Consider the following 12,119-nt stretch of genomic DNA (forward strand, 5'->3'; position numbering starts at 1 on the left):
GGGAAAGGTATGCTTACGGTCTTCTTATATTTGAAGAAATTATATGACACTGTATTCAGAAGTAAAGTATGGAAGGCACTAAGAAGGAAAGAGAGAGAGAGAAAATGACTTTGAGGATAAAATGGTAGTACCAGGGAAGTGTAAGTTGTGTGAGAGAAGAGAGAGAACAGTATGACTGACACAGGGGGATGGTCTGAAATAAGGAACTTTTCATCATGATGTTGGATGATATGATGACTCAAGTGGCAGGAGAGATTGGATACAGGATGACTGTGATGATATTTGCTGGTTACGTGAAATTAGATGCTTGGGAAGAAGTTGTGCGATAATACGGCATAAAATTTAATGGAAAGAAGTGTGAGATGCTGCTCACAGAACATAAAAGGATGCACTACAGCAAACATGACTGGGTTGGGTACAGCTGAAAGCTGTGGAAAATTTCAAGTACCTGGGGAGACAACACAGGAAAATGGAAGAAATTACCGAGAGGTAAGTGAATGGGCAAGCCAAGCTTACTCTTTATGACAAGTGTAAGCGATGTGTTACGGTAAAAAGAAGTCCTCCATAAAAAAGTAAGGTGGTGGTTACCAAACATATTATAGACCAGTTTTGTTTTACACCATAGAAACCTGGGTCATGAAGGAGAAGGAAAAAGGAAGAAGTGAGCAGGGGATACAAAGTTCTTGAGAAGTCAGATAGGTGTAACAAAAATGGAAAAGTTAATAAATAAAATGGTCAAGGAGACAACACAAGGCATCCATACAAGAAAAGATTGGAGAAAGAGAGTGTAGGAGATGAGAATGTGTAGAAGATAAACAATATGAAAATGGACAGTAGGTCAAGGGGAAGGCCAGGGGACAAATGGCTAGTGGATAAAAGCATCTGGAAGATGGGAGAGCCATGGGCCAGAGGAGTGTCAGAGAAGTGGTAGGAAGGCCGGAGAAGGTAGTGAGGCTTGTGTTCCAAGCAGAGTCTGCCATTGGTGGGAAACAGTGTTGTGTAGCTGTAATTGTCAGAGGGTTGAAGGAGACTGTCCAGGAGATTTGTTTGTAAAAAGAATCGGAAGTGGCCCCCACCACCCAGCAGTACCCATGCCTTTATTGAATGTCTCAATCCGTTATTATGTAAAGGGTGCGACTTTTTTGAGCACAATATTAGATCATATTTCTCTGATATCCTCCTGACACCAATTGCTGTTGCCTTGTATTGCCCTCATAATTTCTGCAGCATCCTTGACAACTCATATACATTCCAGTGCCACTATCTCTATCCCAAGATTCATTCTTCTGCAATAGTTCCCACTATAAATGTGTCCCATGCATGCATGCATCCATCCATCCATCCATCCATCCATCCATCCATCCATCACCATTTACTCTATGCCTGCTACTGCTAAGGCCTACAGCGTCAAAGACATATTGACATAAGACAATTCATTTTGTTTACCAAATAATGTGTGTTCGCTGTAACGGTTTTTATATGGAAATGACTACCACTGAATTGAAATGTCTTGGAAAAGCCAGTTATCAGTTGCTGAGTGTTCTCTACAGCTGCCCCAATTGCCTGCTATGCCACATTTGGATGCTCCCATACAGTACACGGTACTAGTTTCTCTGAATTCCATTCTTTAAATGTGTCTTTACTTCTCATTTTGTCACTTGTGTCATCCCTGTACTGAATATGGCACAGTGCTTAACAGTGTACGATCTTTGATGTCCCTCCTCTCTCTGGAACTTCTCCTTCATCCTTGTGTATCTCATCCTTACAACAGGTTGATCCTTCTCAAATTAGGATGTGACTTACACGCCGTATCTTTCCATCCTTCACCAATCAGTCACACTTTCCATCCTGAAGAGCCAATAGACAAGTTCTGGAAGCTGGGAGTAGTATATACTACTTCAAGTTTTACTACTGGCATTATTAGAAAATTTGTCTTCTGTAAGTATGGATTGTGACACAGTCCGTATGTTAATCATATTAAATATGAAAATAAAACTCAAAAGGAAATTAAATGGAAGCAGAGTGAAATCATTAGACACCACACAAGAAATCTCACTAAAGAAAATATAAAAGAATACTTCATAAAAGAAATGGAAAGTAACCTAACAAAAATTAGACTGGCCAGTAGCAAACAACAATATGTTGAAAGCAAATGGAAACACCTTAAGAACAGTATTCAAGAAATAAATTCTAAAATTGTAGGAAAAAGAAAAGACATAACAAAATTTGATTTAACAGCAAGTGCCAAGAAAAAGTGCTGGAGAGAATAAATTCAAGGGAATTGTGGTTTTAAGAAAGAAACAGCGTGACACTGCAGGAAAGATGCTATAAAATCTGTCAGGAAACGCAGTGAACCCCAAGATAAAAGGAAAGTGAATCAACATGATATGAGACGCGGAGGATGATTTAAGCATAATAGGGCAAGGTAGATGTATCAAAATATTTTAAAAAAATATTTTGGTAAATTAACTAAAAGGGAACAATTTGTAAAGGCTCAGCATAGGAAAATACCGACAAACAAGAGTTATATACAGAAGTGATGGAAAACATACTTTTCACTACTACTCAACTGCAGTTATCTACTTACTTTAAATTTGAAGAATCTGATACAGTTGATATACAAGTCAGCACCCCATCAGCAAACAAAATACAATAAGCAATAAATAAATTGAAGAGTAAGAAGAATTGTTGTGAAGACCAGATGTACTACTAGATTTCACTTATAAAATCCTATCAATTTGCCTATTAAACATGCTGATCCCAGTAACTGAAAAACTAAGTTGGGAATACAAATGTAATTTCTGCATGAAGGGATCCGCAGTAGATCATTTATTCACTTTAAGACAAATAACTCAGAACAGGTGGGGATTTGATGTAGATGCCCACATATAATTTCTGTATTTCAGGAAGGCCTATGATACCTTACATCGACACACACTTTTGAATATGATGAGGAAATTGGAAATATCCTCCTGTTTTATGTAACCTTGTTTGAGAACAGATCATTAGAGACCTCAGTAAAACTAATCCACAAGGGAAGCGACTGCAGATGATGGGGCATTAATAACAAGTTCCAAAATAGAATTAATCAGAATGAGGCAAAATTACTAAAAAATCTCTGAGAAAACAGGGGTGTGTGGCAATGAAGGAAGATGAATACCTGATCATAAGTAGGGAAATCAGAAGTAATGCTCTTTCAGCTGTGGATGGATTCAGTTTCAAGACTGTTGACTATTAGAGAGCCTTTTTAGTAATAATGGTAGAACGGGTATAGAAATAGATGCCCATCTAGCAACAGCGAACAAAGCAGTTTTCATTTTCATCAAAGTTCTAAAGGAAAAAATCACTTAGTACTAACTTCAAATTGTGCTTTTAACAATCAATTACTATACCCATTAAATTATGCAGAAATGAAGCATTAAATTTTGGGAAGAAAGGTAAAGAAAAACTATTAATATCCCAAAGGAAAACATTAAGGAAAATTTTTGAATCTGTATACGATGAAAATAATGTGGAACAGAAGGTAAGGGGGAAAAAAGAGCGCTCTTCAAACACTATGACGTCATTGAAGCACTAAAGAAGAGAAGATTGAACTGGACAGACCATATATCAAGAACAATGGCGATGGAGAAAGCATTACCTACATTCTTTAAAACGATAGATGGAATGACAAGAAGAGGAGGGCTCAGAGTTAGGTGGTGAGATGACATCTGGGAAGATACAACTAGGATGAACATCAACACCAAATGGACAAATAGCTCACCTGACAGAGACAAATGGACGAGCTTATAGAGCAGGCATGTGGTCGATAAGGCCCTTGCCACATATAAAGTAAAATAGTAAAAGTAGAAAACTTAGCTACTGGTTAGGCATTATATTCTATTTCCTTCTAATGTTAAGCTTCCTTAATTAAATTTTCCCCTTCATACTGTCACCGTTCCTTGTGTGGTACCATTTTGTTCCTGAGGTTTCTCTGTAACAATATAATCAATAACTATCTTAAAGCATACAGCGAAGGTAACTGAAAAGTTTTATGTAGCACTTAAAGGTAATAGCGGTCTTAATGCATGCAAAAATGTTTACTAGATGAGTTAAAAAAAAAAAAAAAAAATTATAGTGAACTCACCAGCACCTACAGATTTTTATAATAATTATATTCAGTGTACTTCCAACTATTTGTGTGTGTGTATTATCTGTTTTGCAAATTATTCATGCATCTAAAAAAGAAAAAGGATGTGCAATATTTTTCTACAGCAAACAGCAATAAACAACCAGCTGCATGGCAACAGAGCACAATTTTTGTTGTTTTCAGCCAGCCTGTTCCATGTAAATTGAAAACAAACTCGGTTTTCTGGTGTTAATTGTAGTGTAAGTGAACTAAGTTAAAAGAAATTTGTAGAAGAGATGATGTAGAAACAAAGGAAACATCTGTTGACATTAAAGCAAAAATTAGAATTAATTGAAAGATTTGAGAAGGGGGGAACTGCTGCAGAACTATGTGCTGATTATAATATTATAAGACAAGCTGCCTCCCCCCATGAACCATGGACCTTGCCGTTGGTGGGGAGGCTTGCGTGCCCCAATGATACAGATAGCCGTACCGTAGGTGCAACCACAACGGAGGGGTATCTGTTGAGAGGCCAGACAAACGTGTGGTTCCTGAAGAGGGGCAGCAGCCTTTTCAGTAGTTGCAGGGGCAACAGTCTGGATGATTGACTGATCTGGCCTTGTAACATTAACCAAAACGGCCTTGTTGTTGTGGTACTGTGAACGGCTGAAAGCAAGGTGATGGCGTCCTCTTGGGTAAAATATTCCGGAGGTAAAATAGTCCCCCATTCAGATCTCCGGGCGGGGTCTACTCAAGAGAACGTTGTTATCAGGAGAAAGAAAACTGTCATTCTACGGATCAGAGCATGGAATGTCAGATCCCTTAATCGGGCAGGTAGGTTTGAAAATTTAAAAAGGGAAATGGATAGGTTAAAGTTAGATATAGTGGGAATTAGTGAAGTTAGGTGGCAGGAGGAACAAGACTTCTGGTCAGGTGAATACAGGGTTATAAATACAAAATCAAATAGGGGTAATGCAGGAGTAGGTTTAATAATGAATAAAAAAAAATAGGAGTGCGGGTAAGCTACTACAAACAGCATAGTGAATGTATTATAGTGGCCAAGATAGACACGAAGCCCGTGCCTACTACAGTAGTCCAAGTTTATATGCCAACTAGCTCTGCAGATGATGAAGAAATTGAAGAAATGTATGATGAGATAAAAGAAATTATTCAGGTAGTGAAGGGAGACGAAAATTTAATAGTCATGGGTGACTGAAATTCGACAGTAGGAAAAGGGAGAGAAGGAAACATAGTAGGTGAATATGGATTGGGGCTAAGAAATGAAAGAGGGAGCCATCTGTTAGAATTTTGCACAGAGCATAACTTAATCATAGCTAACGTTTGGTTCAAGAATCATAAAAGAAGATTGTATACATGGAAGAATCCTGGAGATACTAAAAGGTATCAGATAGATTATATAATGGTAACACAGAGATTTAGGAACCAGGTTTTAAATTGTAGGACATTTCCAGGGGCAGATGTGGACTCTGACCACAATCTATTGGTTATGAACTGTAGATTAAAACTGAAGAAATTGCAAAAAGGTGGGAATTTAAGGAGATGGAACCTGGATAAACTGACTAAACCAGAGGTTGTACAGAGTTTCAGGGAGAGCATAAGGGAACAATTGACAGGAATGGGGGAAAGAAATACAGTAGAAGACGAATGGGTAGCACTGAGGGATGAAGTAGTGAAGGCAGCAGAGGATCAAGTAGGTAAAAAGATGAGGGCTAGTAGAAATCCTTGGGTAACAGAAGAAATATTGAATTTAATTGATGAAAGGAGAAAATATAAAAATGCAGTAAATGAAGCAGGCAAAAAGGAATACAAACGTCTCAAAAATGAGATCGACAGGAAGTGCAAAATGGCTAAGCAGGCATGGCTAGAGGACAAATGTAAGTATATGGAGGCTTATCTCACTAGGGGTAAGATAGATACAGCCTACAGGAAAATTAAAGAGACCTTTGGAGAAAAGAGAGCCACTTGTTATGAATATCAAGAGCTCAGATGGAAACCCAGTTCTAAGCAAAGAGGGGAAAGCAGAAAGGTGGAAGGAGTATATAGAGGGTCTATACAAGGGCAATGTACTTGGGGGACAATATTATGGAAATGGAAGAGGATGTAGATGAAGATGAAATGGGAGATATGATACTGCGTGAAGAGTTTGACAGCACTGAAAGACCTGAGTCGAAACAAGGCCCCGGGAGTAGACAACATTCCATTAGAACTACTGACGGCCTTGGGAGAGCCAGTCCTAACAAAACTGTACCATCTGGTGAGCAAGATGTATGAGACAGGCGAAATACCCTCAGACTTCAAAAAGAATATAATAATTTCAATCCCAAAGAAAGCAGGTGCTGACAGATGTGAAAATTACCGAACTATCAGTTTAATAAGTCACAGCTGCAAAATGCTAACACGAATTATTTACAGACGAATGGAAAAACTGGTAGAAGCCGACCTCGGGGAAGATCAGTTTGGATTCCGTAGAAATGTTGGAACACATGAGGCAATACTAACCTTACAACTTATCTTAGAAGAAAGATTAAGAAAAGGCAAACCTACATTTCTAGCATTTGTAGACTTAGAGAAAGCTTTTGACAATGTTGACTGGAATACTCTCTTTCAAATTCTAAAGGTGGCAGGGGTAAAATACAGGGAGCGAAAGGCTATTTACAATTTGTACAGAAACCAGATGGCAGTTATAAGAGTCGAGGGACATGAAAGGGAAGCAGTGGTTGGGAAGGGAGTAAGACAGGGTTGTAGCCTCTCCCCAATGTTATTCAATCTGTATATTGAGGAAGCAGTAAAGGAAACAAAAGATAAATTCCGAGTAGGTATTAAAATACAGGGAGAAGAAATAAAAACTTTGAGGTTCGCCGATGACATTGTAATTCCGTCAGAGACAGCGAAGGACTTGGAAGAGCAGTTGAATGGAATGGGCAGTGTCTTGAAAGGAGGATATAAGATGAACATCAACAAAAGCAAAACGAGGATAATGGAATGTAGTCGAATTAAGTCAGGTGATGCTGAGGGAATTAGATTAGGAAATGAGGCACTTAAAGTAGTAGAGGAGTTTTGCTATTTGGGGAGCAAAATATCTGATGATGGTCAAAGTAGAGAGGACATAAAATGTAGACTGGCAATGGCAAGGAAAGCGTTTCTGAAGAAGAAAAATTTGTTAACATCGAATATAGATTTAAGTGCCAGGAAGTCGTTTCTGAAAGTATTTGTATGGAGTGTAGCAATGTATGGAAGTGAAACATGGACAATAAATAGTTTGGACAAGAAGAGAATAGAAGCTTTTGAAATGTGATGCTACAGAAGAATGTTGAAGATTAGGTGGGTAGATCATGTAACTAATGAGGAGGTATTGAATAGGATTGGGGAGAAGAGAAGTTTGTGGCACAGCTTGACTAGAAGAAGGGATCGGTTGGTAGGACATCTCCTGAGGCATCAAGGGCAGCGTGGAGGCTAAAAATCGTAGAGGGAGACCAAGAGATGAATACACTTAGCAGATTCAGAAGGATGTAGGTTGCAGTAGGTACTGGGAGATGAAGGAGCTTGCACAGGATAGTTTAGCATGAAGAGCTGCATCAAACCAGTCTCAGGACTGAAGACCACAACAACAACAACAACAACAAGACAAGCTGTTCAGGAGATTAACAAGAATAAGCTGAAAATACAGGATTTTGTCAGAAAATCTGATTCTAGTTGTGGACCATCTGCACAAAAAAGCATGATGCTATTCTTTCGCAATGGCTTAGCCAAAAACGGGTAGAAGGTGTCATTGTTTCAGGCACGGTGTGTGCCAGTGAAGCTAGTTTTGTTTATGAAACCATAGGGCTAGAGAGAGAATTCATTACTTTATCTGGATGGTTAACAGATTCAGTGTTATGGGATTCGCGAACTCACTTTCCAAAGTGGTCTGATGATTCCTTCCAGGAAGAATTTCTCTGTAACTGCAGAGTTACTCTGTAACTGCAATATATGATGTGAAGATGGGCAGCTAGCCTGGAACCGGTCATTGAAAATAAGAATTAGCGATCAAAGACTGAAGTGCCATATTTTTATTTAAAGAACGATCGCGGCAATCCCATTAAGACAATCATGCCTAGTTTTGGTAACTTTTTTAACCTCCTAGCATGCCTGCCATTGTACAACCAGTGGACCAGGGTGTCGGTAAAACAGCGCTACTGGGCTGGTCTGCTGAAAATGCAAGCTAATAAGGATGATTTGGTGGCTTTGTGAAAGAAGTTGACAATCCTGGATGGTTTCTGATACTTGGCAGGAAGTCAAGCCACGTACACCAGTTTGATAGTGGAGGAAAATTGTTCCAGATATAGAAGAAAGTGATTTTATAGGTTTCAATGTTGAAGAAATAACAACTGACAGATAATGAATCTGGCAATGGATTTAAGTAGTTTTGAAGTTGTCAGTGAAGAAAAGAATGAGTGGCTGAAGATTAAACATAGAAGAAGCCCATGAATGATAAAATGGGGATGTAGACAGTGACCTTGTCAGTAATTGTGCCACACTGCAATGTGTTGATACTATTCCATATTATACGGGCCAGAGGGGATTTCGGTACAATGACATTGTTGCTGCAAGGAAAATTCGAAAAGTTGTGCAAAAATGTCAACTCCTCCCAGAAGCAGACCAACATACAGACTGATATAAACAGGCCTACAGTACCTATGCACAGAACTAGTATATACTTTTGAACAAAGGATACATGTTTGAAATTATCTCAATTAGCCATGTTTTCCATTTATTCGAGTGTCTTCTCCTCCACATTACATTGCAAAATTTTTTGCAGGTGCTCACTACATAGTTAATATTAAAAGGATTTGTTATGCAAGTATGTTTATATTGAACAAGTTTGTAGATGCTGCTAGAAGTTGTTTTGTAATTTATAGCAATTTCTTGTAAATATGGAAATTCATTGTTTCCCCATATCTGCACTATTAAAATGAGATGGTAAACATTCTGCAAAGCCTAAAATTGGGTAGCAAGAGTGACTTGCTACTCAGAATGTAAAATATGTTAACTGGATTAGACAAGTGAATAAGTACTTCAGTAATTTTACGCACTATTCCTTGAATATTCTTATATTATTTCTGCCACTAATTTAAGGAAATTACTAATATCAATGCTCTTTCCATTAGCAAATCGCGAAGTCGCAGCCGCTCAAAAACTCGTTCACATTCAAGATCGAGGTCGAGAACACCACCAACTTCAAATTCATTTAGTGCAATTGGCAACATCAGTGAAAACAATTCTTGGTCAAGTGTGAATGCTGCATCAACTCCCGTAACAAACAGCTCTGTCAGCAATTCAAACAGTACGCCTGTGAACAACAGTGAAAGGCGATCACCTAGAAGACAGCCAAGGTCTTACAAGGCCAGATCAAGGTAACTGGGTGTTATTATTGTGGATTGTAAAGTGTTCCTGAGTGACTTAGTTACAGTCATGAATTGCTTCACCCCCAAAATGGAAATCACACGAGGACATACAGAGACATTTTTATATATTGTTTAAATGATTTTTAATTTTAGCTGTGTATATATTCCTGAGGGGAAAGAATTAAATAACAGTACCTGCATTGCAAGCAGTTTTTTTGCACCTTTCCTGTGATATCCATAAAAATAATAGTACTCTTAACTAGTAAATACAGCTACAGATAAGAGGGACATAATCACATATGTCTATATGTTTAATTATTTCATCAGTGGAACTATAAAACCAAATCACATTCTGGATCAGTGCAGTACAATTAAAACAAAGAGATTGAAATATAGAATTGTAAACTTGGGTTAATTGCTTGTATGGTCAATTTACAGTAGTGTGACATCATTATTGGATGGAATGATACAGATGTATAACACCAAAGGAAGTAAACATGAACTCAAATTTGATAAGTTAGCCCAATTTCATAATATTATGGTAATTCAGGTATATGTAACTACCTCATATTAAGTGTTGTACCTTTACAAGATATTCATGAACTTTGTAACTTGGAAACCAGACAATCCTAAAATATAACGAAATTTTGACAACTTTTTAGCATGCAGTTTTGTGAACAATCTGATAGTTCAGTCCATCTATATTTCTTATTGCACCAGATTATTTCATGTTAAATATTCATGATGCGCTGCAATTTTCTCCCTGGCTGAAGAAAATAATGTTAAAGGAGCAGCATTTTTCAGAGATTTTGTTTGAAATCCAAGAAATATTTTATAAAAATATTTAATGTTAAAAAATAACATTTAAAGCTTCTGGTTTAGGATACAAATGAAAGACACAGTTCAAGGTCATACCTATGTTGAAGTTAGTGAACATTCAGAAGAAATTGATGAACCAATTTATTCCCAGTATTGATCAGCACTTAAAAATTTATGTGAAAAATTAATATAAAAACCAAAAGCTAGTGTATGTATCTATTTTCTGACTCATATTTGCATCACAGAAGTTATTGGAAGATGAATGATGTGTAACTGCAAGTGAATGAAAAGCATTTGAGTGAGGTCATGCTTGTGTAGTACAATGAACTTTGAAGGAGGAAGTTGAGTAAGATGCAAATTGAAACCAGCAAACTCCCATATTAATTTATAATTTTATCTGTTAAATAAAAAACCTGGTAAATACACCTCATCAGTAACATTTCACTCATGGAACTCCATTGATTAAGATGAATGCAAGCTTTTGATGATTTCCATCACCACCATCATCAGATTTAAAAATAGTTCTTTAATTCTTGAGAGTAATGGATAGGGATGTCATCAAAAGGTAAGATTTTTCAACCAAGTTGATGGCATTGAGTGCCTGAGAAAATATTATCCATCAAGTCATTGGAGAAAAATGAAAGGTTAAATTATCACCCTTTGATATTTATATTAAATATAATTGATTTGGTCAATGAAGAAAAAACATTTTTGTCACCATTTCACAAAATCAGGTGTTAATGGATGTGACTACTTTGCTGTGAAGTTTCATTATGAATTTACTGTTTTGTCACACACCTGCGCATTGAAATTTTTTTGATGGTACCAAATTCTGAGTGAGTGAAGAAGAGTACACACATTTGTTTTAAAATGACTCTCTTTTTGTTGGCACAGGTTCGAATTATTGAAGAACTTCTGATTTATCATTCTTAATATGTAAAATTCCTTATTTTCTAACAAAATAATTGACTAAAGTAATTTATTTATGAGACATGAACAGTGTTGTCCTTCCAAGCTTACAATTAAGGACAGATAACATTAAAGAAGGCTTTGCAGGTATGAGGGCACTATTGGCTTACTGTCATTAATATTACTCCACATAGTGTTAATCTGGTTCCATTAAGTATAAAGCAACTGGTGATACTAGAACATTGCATTGAAATTTCTCTGTTTCTGAGAAAGTAAATACATTTTCTGCGTAGAAGCTGTTAAATTTTGAAGCTGAGTTTACTAACGTAATCATTCCTTTTTGTCAAATTTCATCTTTATCTTATGCTTACTGATATATCTATTGCTAAATAATATAAATTTGTTAGTTATTGGCTACCTCACAACAAATTAACTAATTTTAAATTTCAGCGGATGACACACACTTTTCATGCTTTTCATTTTGACTAACAAAGAGTGTAAACAGAAGGAATTATAAAAGGCACAAAAACTGTAAGTCGTAGTACATTATGGAAGTACTCTGTGACCCAAAGACCATTCGCAACTTCAATTACTGATAGAAATTTTGTCATAGGAAATGTTTGTTTGCATTGCTATTGTTGTATTCAGACGACTGCTTTGACGCAACTCTCATCACTATTGTATCATGTGCATGCGTCTTCATCTCTGCATTGCATAACTAGTTCAACATGTTTTCATTTTAAGCTGCTGACCGTATCAAGTCTTGGTCTGTCTCTACAGCTTTCACCCTCCCCATGTTGTCACACTGATGATTCCGTCATGCCGCATGATGTATTCTATCAACCAATCCCTTCCTATCAATCAGTCCCTTCTTTTAG

At 37.1% G+C, this 12,119-nt stretch overlaps 1 protein-coding gene across 4 annotated transcripts in view; it reads left to right on the top strand.

The window, feature by feature from the left end:
• LOC124802124 (calcium homeostasis endoplasmic reticulum protein) overlaps window positions 1-12,119 on the top strand; it is a 341,070-nt gene that overhangs the window by 272,661 nt on the left and 56,290 nt on the right. For all 4 annotated transcript variants that reach the window (XM_047263128.1, XM_047263126.1, XM_047263124.1 and 1 more), the window contains one exon: window positions 9,277-9,522. In XM_047263128.1, the coding sequence (XP_047119084.1) occupies window positions 9,277-9,522 (246 nt within the window). The remainder of the gene's footprint in view (window positions 1-9,276; window positions 9,523-12,119) is intronic.

Source organism: Schistocerca piceifrons, chromosome 1 (assembly GCF_021461385.2).
Source record: "Schistocerca piceifrons isolate TAMUIC-IGC-003096 chromosome 1, iqSchPice1.1, whole genome shotgun sequence".
Classification (NCBI taxonomy): domain Eukaryota; kingdom Metazoa; phylum Arthropoda; class Insecta; order Orthoptera; family Acrididae; genus Schistocerca; species Schistocerca piceifrons.